The sequence below is a fragment of the Ylistrum balloti genome, unplaced genomic scaffold (genome assembly GCF_031769215.1).
Source record: "Ylistrum balloti isolate Yb309-2 unplaced genomic scaffold, AGI_CSIRO_Ybal_v1 Utg371622, whole genome shotgun sequence".
NCBI lineage: Eukaryota > Metazoa > Mollusca > Bivalvia > Pectinida > Pectinidae > Ylistrum > Ylistrum balloti.
The window spans coordinates 105,262-123,851 of NW_026782827.1; the positions used below are offsets into that span (position 1 = coordinate 105,262).

General features: G+C 36.4%; 1 protein-coding gene across 1 annotated transcript; it reads right to left on the bottom strand.

Annotated features, from left to right (window-relative positions):
- Positions 1-10,160: 10,160 nt before the first annotated feature.
- On the bottom strand, positions 10,161-16,054 carry LOC132563176 (sex peptide receptor-like). Its single transcript, XM_060227931.1, has 2 exons — positions 16,037-16,054; positions 10,161-11,270 (listed from the first exon to the last, which is right to left on the bottom strand). The coding sequence occupies exons 1-2, from the start codon at positions 16,052-16,054 to the stop codon at positions 10,161-10,163; spliced, it is 1,128 nt and encodes a 375-aa protein (XP_060083914.1).
- Positions 16,055-18,590: the final 2,536 nt, after the last annotated feature.

Genomic DNA, 18,590 nt, shown 5'->3' on the forward strand with positions numbered 1-18,590 from the left:
ATCTATATCTCCCAGGGTTTGACTCCAGGGGAAATCAGTATTTGGTTACATAGGGACACTATGGTGGCGTGTTTCTGGGGGAGAATCAGGATTCGGTTACATAGGGACACTATGGTGGCACACTTCTGGGGGAGAATCAGGATTCGGTTACATAGGGACACTATGGTGGCACACTTCTGGGGGAGAATCAGGATTCGGTTACATAGGGACACTATGGTGGAATGGTTCTGGGGGAGAATCAGGATTCGGTTACATAGGGAAACTATGGTGGCGTGTTTCTGGGGGAGAATCAGGATTCGGTTACATAGGGACACTATGGTGGCACACTTCTGGGGGAGAATCAGGATTCGGTTACATAGGGACACTATGGTGGCACACTTCTGGGGGAGAATCAGGATTCGGTTACATAGGGTCACTATGGTGGCGTGTTTCTGGGGGAGAATCAGGATTCGGTTACATATGGACACTATGGTTGCGTGTTTCTGGGGGAGAATCAGTATTCGGTTACAAATTGACACTATGGTGGCACACTTCTGGAGGTGTGTGGGGAGTGGGGGAGGGGGGAGGGGTCAGGGTCAGTATTCATTTACAGTGAGATAATGAAGTTGCAAAAATCTTGTGGAGAAGTGGGAGTGTCAGCATTCGTTTTACAGTGAGATAATGAAGTGGCATACTTTGTGGAGTGATGTGGTGGTGGTGGTTCGGGGGGTAGGGGGGTGGTGTCAGAATTCGTTTACAGTTAGATAATGAAGTTGCATACTTTGTGGAGTGATGTGGTGGTGGTGGTTCGGGGGGGGGGGGGTAGGGGGTGTCAGAATTCGTTTACAGTTAGATAATGAAGTTGCATACTTTGTGGAGTGATGTGGTGGTGGTGGTTCGGGGGGTAGGGGGGGTCAGAATTCGTTTACAGTTAGATAATGAAGTTGCATACTTTGTGGAGTGATGTGGTGGTGGTGGTGCGGTGGGTAGGGGGGTGTCAGAATTCGTTTACAGTTAGATAATGAAGTTGCATACTTTGTGGAGTGATGTGGTGGTGGTGTGTGTTTGTTTGTGTGTGTGTGGAGTGATGTGGTGGTGGTTATGTGTGTGTGTTTACAGTTAGATAATGAAGTTGTGTGGAGTGATGTGGTGGTGGTGGTTCGGGGGGTAGTCAGAATTCGTTTACAGTTAGATAATGAAGTTGCATACTTTGTGGAGTGATGTGGTGGTGGTGGTTCGGGGGGTAGGGGGGGGTCAGAATTCGTTTACAGTTAGATAATGAAGTTGCATACTTTGTGGAGTGAGGTGGTGGTTCGGGGGGTAGGGGGGGTCAGAATTCGTTTACAGTTAGATAATAAAGTTGCATACTTTGTGGAGTGAGGTGGTGGTGGTTCGGGGGGTAGGGGGGGGGGTGTCACGTTTACAGTTAGATAATGAAGTTGCATACTTTGTGGAGTGAGGTGGTGGTGGTTCGGGGGTGGTCATAATTCGTTTACAGTTAGATAATGAAGTTGCATACTTTGTGGAGTGGGGGGTAGGGGGGGTCAGAATTCGTTTACAGTTAGATAATGAAGTTGCATACTTTGTGGAGTGAGGTGGTGGTGGTTGGGGGGGTAGGGGGGTGTGAATTCGTTTACAGTTAGATAATGAAGTTGCATACTTTGTGGAGTGGTAGGGGGGGGTCAGAATTCGTTTACAGTTAGATAATGAAGTTGCATACTTTGTGGAGTGAGGTGGTGGTGGTTCGGGGGGTAGGGGGGTGTCAGAATTCGTTTACAGTTAGATAATGAAGTTGCATACTTTGTGGAGTGAGGTGGTGGTGGTTCGGGGGGTGGGGGTCAGAATGCGTTTACAGTTAGAGTTAGATAATGAAGTTGCATACTTTGTGGAGAAGTGTGTGTTTGTGTGTGTGTGTGTGAGGGTGTGGTTATGTGTGTGTGTTTGTGTATTTGTGTGTAGGGTGCGTTTAGTATTCGTTTACATTGGATCTTACTCTGGTGGAATACGTCACAAGGAAAAGTAATATGTTTGAATATGCACAATATGATGACATACTTCATTGGTGACATCACAGTTACATACTTAATTGTTCACACAAAACGGTGGCATACTTTATTGATGACACCACGGTGGCATCCTTTATTGGTGACACCATGATGACATGTTTCATTGTTGCCACCATGGTGGCATACTTCATTGTTGACACCATGATGGCATACTTCATTGTTGCCACCACGGTGGCATACTTGATTGTATGATATACCTCATTGATGACACCACGATGGCATACGTTATTGGTAACGCCATGATGGCATACTTCATTGTTGACACCACGCTGGCATATTTCATTGTTGACACCATGATGACATACTTCATTGTTGACACCACGGTGGCATACTTGATTGTATGATATACCTCATTGATTACACCACGATGGCATACGTTATTGGTAACGCCATGATGGCATACTTTAATGTTGACACCAGGGTGGCATGCTCCTGGGAAAATCTGTTTCTATTTACACTCGGATACTATGGCAGCGCACTTCCGGAAGAAAAGCAGTATTTATTTACTCTGCAACATCATGGTAACGAACTTTTCCTATGACATCTGGTTTATGGTTCAGCAGAATAAAGATGAGGTTGCAGAGAAAATAATCGTTGAAGTGCTCTTAGAAAGTCGAAATTTTACAGTGTTGAATGTTAATGCTCTGGTTTACCATTGCTTTTCCACTTACAAATCCCAGATGACGTCACGCGGCATACTGCCCTACAGACATCAAACACCCAATCATCAGTAATATGTGTAGTGTCGGACTATCATCCAGTTAATTCTATCTTGCATCTGATTTCCTTCGATCCCGGATATCCACTTCCTCTCTGTAAGGATTAATACTAATCACTGTATGTTATTTTAGGTATATGGTGATAATGTACCCTAGGAAACACTGAATAATAAATGACATGAGTCCACCCTAAAGTGATACAGACTTCACAGTTAGAACTTCTACATTTACTGACAGGCATAGAACCGTCGGATATTACGTCGTTAACAGAAAGTTCAGCCATACTTTAAACACCAAATTTCAACATACGTACATTTATATCTTATTGTAGAATGATTGCTAGTTAAACAGACATCAGCGAGATTTCTGTCCTTGATATATTCATTTTAACGTTCTTTATCTCTTTTTTTTAGCTATTGTTTGATTGCTGGATTAATTAACTAATTGGTTTATTAATTGATATGAGTTGCCTATGACTCCAAACCAATATCTTCATTATCAGACATCGCAGACAATCAACAAACGACATTTTGGAATATACTAGTTTAATATATCTGCGATATATATATATATATACCACAGCTGGAAGTGATCTGTAACTGTGATGTCATAGCGGATGTTGTAACGGCTATATGACGTTTATTCCGGAAATTGATGTTACTTGTTAGGATAGAAATTGACAGTCAGTCATATTCAATCTGGTCAGAATCACTGAATTACATGACCAGCGACCAGTAGTTGTTCCGTGAGTGTAGTTTTAGTCGATGATAAGATATGCATTCGTGTACTGTAGGGATGGGTTGGTATGACGCTTCCCCTTTTCTGTTGAGAAGACGTCAATCAACACAGAATTATTTCCCCTGACACCGCTACACCCTTCCCACGAAACGGATAAGAACTACAACTATTACGTCGCTCCTGAATTAGCCCTGGTTATGTGGCCAATTCTTCATCACAATCAAATCAATGCACTGTAATGTTATTAAAGACTTGACTATGGAGATAATGTCCAATATAATTATACAACATTCTGTGTATTCTTGTGACGCGACAATCAGAATTACTGCTGTGTATCATAGGGGTAACTATGTATGGCGTTTTCATTTATTGGATATATTCACTGACCTGTCCACACAAGTACACAATCTGTGCATGTCATAGGGGCTCGTAATTTGATACCGAGCCACAACCATATATGGAAAATTTTGAGTTGTGACGTCATCAAATCTGAATCGTCAGACAATAAAAACGTTTTAAAAAGTTTATTCCGTGTGTGGTTTAAATATTAGTATGTATCGCAGACGTAATGGCTAACTGATGTCTTAAAGTGTTAAATGTCCAGCTATTGTGGCAGACAATTTGATTTTACGAAGGAGCTTGAAGTTGGTTCCCAGTTCCTAGCTCCGTTTAAGAAAAACGAAACTGGGAACCAAATCCTGGTTCCGTTAAGAAAAACTGTCTTACTCAAATGGAACTAGGAACTAAGAAGTAGGAATCAACTTAAGGCTCCCATTTAACAATTGCACTCAGCTGTTAATGCTGTTACCGCCCAAAAGCGTCAAACAACTACATTATTGATTAAAGTTCTACAACAAAAAATTGAACGAATGCTTTAGAAATTGTATCTGGAGAGTTAAAGAAACACACGCACATAAAGATGAAGGTAAAACAAGAAAGGTGAAAAAAGAATGTAATCTAGAATCACCACAAAGTTCACTAGGTTAAGTGACATTACTTTGAACGTCCTGATGACAATGGGCGAGGTCGATATCTACTGCCGCTGTGGAGAGTTGTCCTGCCTTATGATATACCTTATCCCATCAGACAGCGACAGTAATAGAAGTGAGTTTAAAGATAAGCTTATCTTGGCTAGCATAAAATTCATTTTGAACCTGTATATGTATAATCGATCAGACATTCTATCTAATCGATCTTCTAATCCCCATATCCGATGCTGCACGTAAAGGTTGAGGTCGATATCACAGAATCTGTATCTAAATTAAAACGAACTAAAATCTCATCAGAATCGAAAGTGGACAGTGATGTTCAAGTTATACCATCACACAAGTATTACAGATTATTGGAAATGGAAATATTGCCACTGCGACCAGCTGTCTGATTCAGATTCTGAAATATGTTCACCTGCAGGCTAATACCTCAGTATGTATTAAACCTGAAAGGGAATGTAATTTGAAAGCGCTATCATTTATTACGGCTATAAATGCCAACCATACAGGTATCCATGATCGTTGCTTGTAAACTGATAGCCAAACTATATAATAATTTTTATTTTTGAAACCCATTACTTTTTTTTAATCTGTGCACCTTATTAAGACTATTAGGTTATAAGATATCTCAGAGATTCAAGATGGTAAGCTTGATAAAAAATCCCATACATTTACAGGTTATGATATACACTTTTCAGCTTTAAAATGCCCCCTTTTTTTTAAAAAAAAAAAAGAAAAAATAGAGGTTCGTCACGAATCTACGGTACATTTTGTACGTTTATCATAAATCAGGCAGACTGATTTAAAAGATTGTTATTGAAGTTGGATAAAGTCTTGGATTGATATGTGTATTAGGGACAGATATTCATCTGGTCTAATTGATTAACAAGACTGTGTTACTTCCTAATAACAGTTACGTCGCTGAATGTCTGCGAACGTATCCAAACAAAACCTTAATTTGGTACAAGACTTAAAACAGTGAGTCGGTGTATCGATGTCACTATATACACATACTGTAGTGCACTTTCCCGAGTGGTTAGCCTTCTGAGTGTAAGATGGAATGCTGGTGAAGGACAATACTCATCTGTTTCTATTATTATGTGTTTATCATTTTTTTTTTAAATAGTGTTTGTTATTTGTTGTTCCCGTCTCTGAAGTTGATAAATTACAAGTAAAATTTAAAATATGAAGGAGAATTAGAAAACAAATTACATTATATAAACTTATATAAATTCCTCTGTTACTGCAATAATAAATGGATATTTACAGGTAAATAAGGTATGTAGATTTAATTTTTGTTTAACGGTGAGAACACGAGGTCGATACTGGCGAATTTCGTGTTAACAAACAGGATATTTAATTTCTTTGTTTTTTTTTTATATGTTTACGCTTCTGGTGGACAATATGGTACGGAGCAGGTAAACATTTATTTACGGAACACTGATTTGTAATCTCGGTAATAAGGGTAGCCTATTAGAAGTAAACATGTATATATCACAGACTTGCAGGCACTTGAAGATTTTCTGATTTATCCTGTCCGAGAGGCATAATCCTTCTTTTGAAAACAAGTTTACTAGTATCATGCTGTCGCTGGTTTTAACTTGATGAAACCCAGAAGTAGGGATCACGGCAATATATTTGTTAACGGGAGGGAAGAAACCCCAGGGAGCAGCCTTTGTACTCAGACTATTTATATTCTCATCACAGGATGTCGAGTCAGACTGACCGGAACTTCCGCTGGGGATAATGATTGTACCTTTTACTGTAAACTAATCACTTTGTCTTTGTTCTGGCTACTCAGATACTGACCAGTGGAGCATAAAAAACTGACCAGCTGATGGGTTTCAGTTTAACATACTATCTTTCTTTCAAATTATCTCTGTCTAAAATTTAGAAGATATGTCTCTTTTTAAACCAGTGATATCTTAGTTATGGGATTGAATACAGCATTCATACTAGAAAATAAAGTCCTGGATTAAACCATAACCACACAAATCTGATGTCTGATTTTATCTTGGTGAATTAATACCTAATGTTTATCTCTGACGCAGACCCAGATAAGCAATTCACAGCGGAATTAAAGTATATAAAATAAATGCAATCTCGTTAATATGCTGCCACTGAGGAATAAAACACACACATTTAATTAAGAGCAGGAGAGTTAGTTGTCTAAATCATGGCTATGAATTTTCAAAGGCTGGTATTTCCATTTTTGGAAACTGTTAACTGAAATTTCTTCGCACTGTAGGTGATCTCAAAATCACGCTTTTAATCAAAATGTTAATAGAAAAAAACTAACAGAGGAAATATTTAGCTAATGTTATATGTGTGTTTTAATTTTCTACAATATATTTACCATACTAGTAATAGATTTATAAGTCTATCAAATGTCATTTGATGATGAAAATATCATAGCTATATACATTTTATCTAAACCTATTACAATGTTATCTTTTAAGCATTAACGAGTAGATTCATAGTATGTAGTACAACTTACTTCAAAATTAGAATGTCACGTTTTCTTGTTGAGAAAGTTTGAAGTAGTGGTTACGGGGGATGATCACGAGATTAATCCTTACAATGCTATATATCGAAATGACACTCAAACAAAACTTGAATATCGTTTTTTTTCAATCAATTTTGTAAAGTAAAAATGAATAAAGTCAATAGAAACATGTTTAACAAACGTAATATCTTCAAAAAACCGATAAAGATGTTTTAAATTAATGCTCACCACAAGTCAATTACAACCTTGGTGTCAATTATATCTGGGGATTAAAAAGTGCTGTCAGTAGACAATCGGAATAATTCAAACTGAAGTAAAGATTCCAAGTGTGTGGTTCGATTCTCTTTCGGGGATGACTGTGTTCTCACGAAGATGAGATTAAGGAACGTCCTGTATTGTTTTGATTGTGTCCGTAGACAAGAGACTTTTATTACTCTGAGTAGCATGCGGCGGGCCTTCCCCTTGTTGCTCAGTGAGATAGACACCAGTCACATGTAGACCCTGCTTCAAAATGACGTCATGTCGATGACATAAACATAAGTAGAAACAAACAGTGTACAGACAAATTCTGAAGTGAACAGATAGGGATGTCTATCGGCGTACATATACATCTCATAGTTAATATTCTTATTGTACAAACGTGACAATACCAAAAATTTTCTGGTATTATGACGTCATATTTAGTTTCAATGTGATTAACGTCTCTGTTGGATGTCGAAGCTTAGTTATATATATCCATCAAGTCAATTCTCACGAAGTCTTTACACTGTAGCAAACCAAACGACACTAGCTACTAGATGGTCAGACAAAATACTTTCTGTATAAAACCACCTAGACCTGTCAACCCGGAATAAGTTGATCTGGTCTATAGTTTACAATAAATATTACAATGATCCCCGTTACTGATTTATGTAAATTAATCCGGTAAAAATGATAATTTATTTTTATTTGGCAGTGTGATGTTGAATATTGAAAATCTATTATTATTTGGCAGTGTAATGTTGAATATTTATAATCTGTTCTTATTTGAGAGTGTAATGTTTAATATTTATAATCTATTCTAATTTGACAGTGTGATGTTGAATATTGCTAATTTATTCTAATTTGACAGTGTGATGTTGAATATTTATAATTTATTCTTATTTGACAGTGTAAAGTTGAATATTTATAATCTGTTCTTATTTGAGAGTGTAATGTTTAATATTTATAATCTGTTCTTATTTGAGAGTGTAATGTTTAATATTTATAATCTGTTCTTATTTGAGAGTGTAATGTTTAATATTTATAATCTGTTCTTATTTGAGAGTGTAATGTTTAATATTTATAATCTGTTCTTATTTGAGAGTGTAATGTTTAATATTTATAATCTGTTCTTATTTGAGAGTGTAATGTTTAATATTTATAATCTGTTCTTATTTGAGAGTGTAATGTTTAATATTTATAATCTATTCTAATTTGACAGTGTGATGTTGAATATATTTATAATTTGACAGTGTGATGTTGAATATTTATAATTTATTCTTATTTGACAGTGTAAAGTTGAATATTTATAATCTGTTCTTATTTGAGAGTGTAATGTTTAATATTTATAATCTGTTCTTATTTGAGAGTGTAATGTTTAATATTTATAATCTGTTCTTATTTGAGAGTGTAATGTTTAATATTTATAATCTGTTCTTATTTGAGAGTGTAATGTTTAATATTTATAATCTGTTCTTATTTGAGAGTGTAATGTTTAATATTTATAATCTGTTCTTATTTGAGAGTGTAATGTTTAATATTTATAATCTGTTCTTATTTGAGAGTGTAATGTTTAATATTTATAATCTGTTCTTATTTGAGAGTGTAATGTTTAATATTTATAATCTGTTCTTATTTGACAGTGTGATGTTGAATATTGAAAATCTATTATAATTTGACAGTGTGATGTTGAATATTGAAAATCTATTATAATTTGACAGTGTGATGTTGAATATTTATAATCTGTTCTTATTTGACAGTGTGGTGCTGAATATTGGACATCGTGGCTGCGGTGAATATGTAGTGCAATATAACGATATTTCATTGCTTCAATTTAAGACAAATTGATAAGAAACCATACTGAACTTTCACCAAAAGTCCATGTTAAATGTCACGCTATAGTCGCAATACGCTGCTTTGTTTCTATACAGCAGAGTGTTGAAAGTAACAATATCTACATTTTGAATATAACAAACATCATGTTAAAAATCTACCGTGAGAGATTCCCAGATCTTTCATTTAAAGTCAAGCGTGTCCATCTCTCATAGTGATGGCTGTACTGATTTTCTCGCGAAATCATTTTTCGACACATTCCTACCAGTCATAGACTCTCGTGCAGAATTCTTTCATTGAAAAATTGATACCGAGAAAATGATGTTAGTGAACTGTATCTTGTATTAAAGAGAAGAGGTCCAATTTATACACTTGGGTATGACAAATCCAAAACAGATGTTTAGATCATCCCTCTAACGTTCTCTTTATCTACACCAATGTGAAATATAAAGTACTTGCTTTGTTTGGTATATGATATATTTAATCATTATTTACACAAATGGTAAGTTAATTACATAAAGGAAAACGTCATGACATGAAGAAATGTGCCCTCCGCTATCTCATCAGTAACACATTATCATCCTACCTCCCCTCATCAAATGCCTGCTGATCGGTGGTACCACCGCACACATCCACGTAAAGAGTTGTTATGATTCCAGAAAAGCCTCCATTGTTTCTCACCCTCCCACACGGTTTACACATCTTGGAAGAACAATACAAATCCTACCGGTACCATGGAAAACCCATCAGCCTGGGCTGAAATAACCATCTTGTATTAATGAATCCAACGTTCGTATTTGTGAAAAAAGCATTGATGTATCTAATGGGTTCATTCAATAGTGTTGAAGAATAGCACTCACATAGAACGAAAACATGCGTAAAATTGGCACGAACACGCGCGCCAAATTGGTACACGTATATCAATCCTATGTACATAGATTACAATATATTAGGAAAATCAGGAAATTCTTTCTAGCATTTGTTATCAGATCATTTAAAATATCACCACTTTAAATATATTTGATGCGACAAATACACGATACGTTTACTCTTACGTCATTAATTGATGACGTAATACTGTCTTATGACGTCATCTTTCGGAGTAAATATGACCGTTCCCGTTAACTACGAGGGTTTGACGAATGCTTCGGTCAGATGAATTGTGAGGGGATTTGGTTGTCAAAGAAATCACCTCCTCCATTGTTTTCTTTAAAGAATATCCGAAACAGAAATTCTGAAGAGTTCTTCTAAATCGTGCACTCAAACCGACATAGATCCAAAAGTTACAATGGTAACTTAATAATAACAAAAAATTCTGAAATATTGCAAATGGATAATCCACTTCCCGGGTCAAAACTAATCTGTTGGTTGTGTCTTCATAGAATTTAATTCCAAAAACGATTCCAGTCGGAATTTCTACAATCATAAATATGACCATGATGATAACGACCATGAGAGTTGTCCGCTGTCTGCGCTGAAAGTCACGTTTTTGTCCGTCCACAATCCGTGACATGTGACGTTGTAGTATCCGTTCATGACGTAATTTGTATGCTAGTACAGCTGTACTTATCATCATTAATACACACGGAAGAAGTTGTACGAAGACTCCTCGGAAGATGTAGTAGATAATACTAAACGGTTTCATATCATTTCTAAACCACTGAGCTACATCTACCGCACAATACACTGAGGTTGTGTTATCGTCCGCAATGAAATGAAACGGAAAGTAGTTCTTCATGAAAAACAGTGGCGCAAAAAATATCGTCGGTATCAAATAGGCCATAACCGCGATAAATGTCGACTTACGAATTGTCCAAAGTCTTGGTCCCTTGAATGGTTTGACAACGATGACACAACGTTGCAATCCAAGTGTCAATGTGAGCCAGACCGATGTCGTATGAAATATTACCGCAAAGTAGAGCGCAAAGTCATGAAAGATACAATCCGGATACAACAATGGTTCCTCCGTTTTATCCCTAATACCGTAGAAGAAGAAATGTGTGATGCTCCATAGTGCCGCAGACAGAGTATCCGACACTGCTAGTCCAGCTAAAAACACTGTCGTAACCGACCTCATCTGTCTTTTCATAAACACACAGACAACGATAATGTTAGAAATCAGTGTCAGGATAGCTATAATTGGACAAAGAATTCCGTATATAGGAAATGTCAAATTTGTTGGAAACTCCGGTAGAAAAAACTTTTGCTGGTTTCCATAGAAACATGTACTGTTTTCCGTTTCGATATCTTTTAAAGAGCACTCCATGTTGTTGTTGTACAGCAGTAATGACAAAAGATAAGAGGGTTTTAATAATACATGCTTTTAGAATACGTTATACTTTATCTCATATGACTCTCAAAACGTCCATTTGAAGCATACCTTAGATCGTTTCGTTGCAGATTCTTTATTCCTTGTGGGTGCGCTTTAACGTTTCCAACAAATTTCCGTGTATAATTTGACAATAATCTCAAGTAAGATATTTCACATTCACACGTGCTTGATTTGTTTATATAGAAAATCCACAGACGATGTCGAACGCAACTTAACAATATAAGTAAAAATGAACACGCAACATACACATGTAAGTACTGCTAACGTGTCTCTCAAAGTTCCTGTTTATTTCCAAACTATGCTGAGTATGAGAGCGTTGCGGACAAGTACTTAAACAGGTACAACACTGTTTCCAGTTTATTTGTATCCAAGCGTTAGTTGTTCGCTCTGTTTCGCGCAATGAGAGCCAGGGTGATACTCCGTAATGCTGCTGTGTTATAAAGAGTGTGGCCTGATCGTCTTGCCCTCCGGAGCATGACCTGTACACAAACGGCTCTCGCTAAGCTCTAGCACAGTCTCGTCACCGCAACCGACACAATCAATCACCATTCAACACCTGGTTGTAAATTCTGTATCACGTAAAACCGAATTAAAAATTAATTTTAAATCCTATAAAAATTAAATTTTGATTAAATTTGGTCACGCGAATGACGAATATACATTAAGCGATGGTTTTCCTCCCGCTTAAACATCTGTGCGATAGCGTGTGTATTGCGTCTATTCACAATGCACACACTTGATAGATCGATTTATGACTGAATGTTCTCCAAGAATTCTTGTAGGTAAGTATGTGTTCGAATTATCTGTCCTTTCCCCCACTCTTCAGTGATTACTCCATTTACATGATAATGCATATAAATATTCGTTAGTTATAAAGTAACTATTACACTGAAACTTCTAAATCTATGCACAGAAAACATCCATGAATTCCAAAACAAATTTTTGCACGTGTGGTCACTTACATGTATATATTCACGGTGATACAGGAAGCCAGGTACAAAAGGGCAATACAATTGAAGTGTTTTATGGGCACACTAGTAGAATTTACATCTGTACAACGCCAATGATTCTAAGTGACCCCTCTCGTAAACGGCCCGTTAATAGATTTCTAACGACTCCAGTTGCTCACAATTGTTTATCTACTTAAAAGCATATTTGCCAGTTATCTCCCCCTCGTTACTTCCTTAGATCAACACTGCCGGCCACAATAGCATCCGAAATGTCCCGTCAGATACCTATCTCCCATCAGCCCCCTAATCTACACGTGCTGGTTTACACTTTACCTTGGGCAGAGGAGCTGAACATTGACGTATCGAGTTGTTTCATTGGTTATTTGGCGTTGCACCAGAATTCTATCTAAAAGGTATGCATAATGCATTGGCTGTAAGCTACATATATGTAAAATTCACGTCGAAACCTTGAAACTGCAATTAAACCGACTTATAACCACTGCATGAAAAATGAAACAGACATTTGTTTTCGAACTCCAACATTTGTTAATACGAGGTTTCTGAGCCTCTGTATTACCAATATATAGGGATTGACTACATTTATTCTAACTTAATACCGGTTTATTTGTGTCGCCATGGGAAGCTAGACGGGGGTGTGCTGCGTCGGATAGACTGTACATCTACCACGCCGGCAGTTTATTATCAAGTTACTTCTATCACACAGGTTTCACCATATGCTTCAATGGGTGGCAGAGATGGTGGAGATTTGTCCGAAATGAAACCTGGTGAAATGGTGGAATCTCTCCAGAGGAGATTTTGTTCGTAAATTACTGGAATATTTTTGCATTACGTGGCTTTGTCTGTCATTAAATGAAACATTGCTTTATTCAATAGCATGTTATAAGTAGCACAATAATAGTATTTTTATGATATCCTTAAGTGAATACAAAGCTTACCAATAAGTAGTGCTTAAACCTACACTATTTCACATAAAAGTATTTGATTTTGGCTCATCATGAGATGGCAAGATATGAGAGTATTTGTATGTTATAACAAACAAGTGAACTTTGAACCCTGATGTCCAGCTGTGTTCCTCCTAACGCTAAAACAATTGGTCAATGTTGAAGTCTGGAAGGTAAGAGATTAATCTACGCGTGTATCAACACATGCATTGTTCGCTTTTGTAGTTAATATCAAATATGTATTTGTGTGATTCGTAATTAAAAAACAAAAATGATATAATTCTATGGAATATATAGAGTTTATTTACAATGGGATTGGAACAAAAAGTGGTAAAACAAAACCCCAAGAAGATACCAACATGTCAACATAATCGTATTTCAAACGCAAATTCAGTGCATCTAGGGCAAGATATGAACAAAAGAAAGATTTACACAGAGACTCCTGAAAAAGTATAAGGAGAAAAAGACTAACATCTTAGCAGTGAAACAAAAAGAGAAGGATAAAATCAAAAAAGTTATATAATGTTTAAACAAAAAAGACAACAAGCAATTTAGAGGGGCTCATATTTATATGGAAGGACGAAGATAACAGGACCATGAGGAGACTGACGGTGTTTTGATACTGTAAGATAACATTAGCAGTGCTTGGGAAGAGTTTGACGACATCAACGGTGTACTTTGGTACTGTCAGGATTTTTTAGCAGTACTTGGGTAATGATTTGTCAGTCTTGACTGTGTGTTTTGGTATTGCAGGAATTTTTAGCAGTACTTGGGAAATGATTTGTCGACCTTGATAGTGTATTTTGGTATTGTCCGACACTTAATCAGTATTTACGACATTTACGATTACACTTTGTGCTTTCGCATTTTCTCCTAATAAAAACCAAACTACAACAAAACATGAATAAAGAATAATTAACAAAGAGAATCATGAAAAGTAAGAGGAGATTCAGACCACGCGTTTTGGAAGAGTGATCGTCTTCTGCTTTATCGACACCCTCCATGTAAATATTGGTCAATCCAACGGAACCAACAGGCAAACTAACGAGCATCAAACACCCCCGGCTTTATATCCCACAAAGAATTAGAATATTGCGCAATGAGATTACTATGACGACCATAAAAAATTCCAATAATTTTCATCAACCTGTATCTTTTGAACCATGTGTTACAAACTTGTCCGTCAGCTGACGAGATCTTGCACGAAAATTGTGATATTGGGTAAATGCTCTTAAATACCTAATCACCTGCGACATGTAAACGCCATAGGTTGCAGGAGTGTTGTTATCCAGAAATGGATAGTTCGCAATAAAGGAATAGATTTCATCACGCTTATCATACTGCTTGGTGGAAAGCTGTCCATATTGGTTTCGTTGTATGTATATCTCTTAAAATTCCCTGCCTTGTGTACTTACACGTATCAATATTATATATTTACATCGCGACCTTGGTTTGGTAAAATATTTGTGGTGTTTACATATCTGGGTGTGGATGATGATTAACTAAATGGACGTGTTTCTATTTACACTTCTCACTCGGTAAGCAGGCACTAACACATCTAAAGCCATTTCTCTGTTGTTACAAGTCGTTCTCTAGTACTGGAATGTTGACTGACAACGTTATAAATTTATTGGATAGCTATTTTACCATTATGACTATAATTCTAGTACAAGATCTTAACATGTATTTATCCTGGATAAAGTCCACACTTGGGGTTCATGTGAGATTTTTTTTTATCTCCGCTTTATTTCCTGGCAGTTAGATGTAATGATTCGTGTGAAATGTGTATTAAGTATCATACATGACGTGTTAAAACAGTGTTGATTCGACATTAAATTTCACATTTTCCCACGAATTCCTCTTGGGAATGTACCGGGAAATGATAATTAAATGGGTACGCTGAAGATATAAACCGCTTTTACCTTTCGTGTTAGGAGTAATGTTGAACCATATGTCCATTTAGTGTAAAACAGTAAAACAAACATGATCAGAAACACGGAAAACAATTTTTCGACAAGCCTTCTCTCATTAGCGGTTTATACTTTCTTCGTTTTGGGTTTAATATCTTAGCAACAATCTGCATAAACGGGGTGGGTGTTTAAGGAAACATCTAGGAGAGAGAGAGAGAGAGAGAGAGAGAGAGAGAGAGAGAGAGAGAGAGAGAGAGAGAGAGAGAGAGAGAGAGAGAGAGAGAGAGAGAGAGAGGGGGGGGCCTCAATAAGCATTTGACTTGAACCTGTTATTCCTTCATCTTAATTGCAATACGTAAACAATGTTCAATTTGCGCTTTCGTAATGCTCTGTCAATGAAATATAGCCATGACGCCCAAGCATAGCATATTAGACTGATAGAAGGTAGGATTTGGACCTAACACTTCATACCAGACAATCAGCTCAACGCTGGTTCCAACAGAAACTGATGCAAATAAATAGCAAAAAAATATTGTTGTGGAAAATGGGAAGACATGATTCCAAATCTGGAGACTCTAACGATTCAAACGATGATAATAGTAAATGAATAATTGCGGATTGTCAATATCACAAGTATTGTTGATGATTGTCAAAGTTTCCATAATACGCATAAATTAATGACAGTTTTTTTTCTGGACTGTGAAATATATTGGGTCGATAATTGGTTAATGAGAACAACTTGTATTTTGTTATTTCAATGATGCGGATATTAAATAACAATGACAGACAGCAATCTGGATCAGATCTAAAACCGAGTTTGAAAGTATCATCCGCCAAATGTATGAAGTTTCCAATATGTAACCTTAATCCCAGCTAATCAGAAAATATCGCTTTTCATACATTAAAGCAGATGTGTTTTGTGATCTGGGTCAGATAAGTAAAACACCTGTCAATTTGGTTTAATTTTGTAGCTGTTAGGAAAGTGACAAAGTGAATCGCAGGTCCTCTACATTGATTTGCTCCTGCCATTGTATTTAGGGGTATGACCACTGAATCATGACGCTGGATTATAGCATAGACCTATGTCTGTGTTATTAGCCATTGTTTGGATGTCATAAAATCTAGGCAGAGCATGATATAGATGAAGTTTAACAAAGCTGAAAATTAGACATCGTCTGGACATCATACAGCCTTGTCGATGGGAGTTACTCAACCACTTTTAAATAGACACATAAAAAAATCTACAAAGGAAACGATTAATGATATTGGCCATGTCTGTTTACTAGCTAACATTGTTATCTAATAAAACATAGCCCGTAACTGTGTCAAATCGTTTAAATAACTTATTATATGACGCTGCAAATAGAAGGCAAAGTATTTAAACGCCTCATGGTACAATGCAAGTAGCAGCTAAAACATCATAAAAAATAATTTCATTTCTTTGAAAATAATTTATCGTTGGCACTATTTACAAAATTCATTAGTAGTCTTATATTGTGCTGACGCTTTTTGTCCTTCAAAATAAACAAGTCAAAATATCAATACCATAATATTTGTTTTCAAATCAAGATAAGCTTTATTTTATCGACGGTACTGCCAGTCGCTTTTTGACATTCTATCAGATGGTATTGCTATTAGAAATGAGATATACTAGAGGGAAAATTCTCGTGCATTCTCGAATAGTTGTTCTTGCCGATTTCGACTTCTGAAGTATCCTACTAGATCTCCACATTTCAAACCTTTAGCATCATCGACGAGTTTAAAGGGGAGTAAAGAGATGAAGCAGTTGTAGGGTGGAGTGTAATTAATCATTTTGTATATACTGCTGAACCTCGTTATCTCTGCGAAACCATGGGGAAACTTAATTTCGTAATGAAAGGTGGTATATAAAACCACCCATACCAATGGTATGACAAAGAGTTACTCGTTATAATAATTTATTTTCAATAGAAAAAAAAACACCTGGTATTAAAAACAAGGTCAGAATGTACTTTGCTGTGTTGTGTTTCATTGATATTTAACAAATATTTTTCCGGTATTAACATTTGATTTAAGGGAAGATAAACATTTAACAACTCAAAGTCCAGCTATCGCAGACTTTTGAAGGCAGAGAGGAAGACTTTCTTTGTCCTCTGAACTTAATACTGATAATGGGACAAGGGAATTGTTATTTTTTTCTTTGACTGCATTCTACATGAATCTCCGCAAGACTCAAAATTGTTGTTTACGTTTCCCCCTGTATCCTACCTGAAACTGTCTACAGGGAGGCTAGACAGAGTAACATGTGTTTCTAACCCCAGGCTGTTACCATAGTTTCCCTAGCTTATACAACCATATAACTTAATTAATAATTAACATAGAACTGTTACACTGTGAAAGCTGTGTGTGGCGTTATAAAGGAAGGTCAGAAATACAAAGTTTTCTAAAATTGTCTGATATGTAATTAACATTATGTGGTCGGTAAGTATGCCTCCATTAAAATCATGTGAACATGCTACACGAAGATGGCTATAATTACAATTAAAAGTGATGTGTATATAGCAAGTATATTAAAAAATAAACAACTGGTGAAATGAATGTACTACGGCAAAATGCATCCCTGTCACAATCACTACGGAATTCCTTTCCAATATTGCATTTTTTTTAAAATCACACATATTTAAAACATTATTACAAATGGTCAGATTTCTGTGCACTCTGATTGGTTTAGACAGCATCACTTGCATATTTACTCGATTTCAAATTTTTCGTGAGAATATTGACCTTGAGTTTCTAAAATAGATCAGGATGTTTTGATTAAAATCGCTTTATCGATCTGGCAGACACTTCGATCAGTGATAATATTAATTATTACTTAGTAACTAACCCACCAATCCGTGGAAATATATAAAATATTATTTGCTTTGAGGCCTATGAGCAGCGGTTTCTATACAGACACTAGTTTCTTCTTCTAATCAATATCATTATCATATTTATCATTGCATTTATTTCTGGAAAGTATGATGCACTTCAGGTTTCATACAGGTTACCCCTCATCTCCTATACTCAATGCTTGGTGTGCATGGTGAGTGAATTCTGCTAGGAGGTAATGTTTGCTTATGTAAGCTGATTATAGTGTCTTTATGTTTTCAGTTTTGTACGTTTATGTTCTGTTATCTATATGTATAAAAATTGGAAAAAAAAAATAAAAAAATTACAAAACAATGATGCACTTCAGGGGAAGGAATTTTAAAAAGCTCGATAACAGACGATTTTGTCGTGATGGTGAGAGACCCCTGCACGTCCGTTAACTGCGTATAAATTAGCCAACAAATCCCAGACTGATGATACAATGACTGACGGTCAAATATATAAGATTTAAGGCAT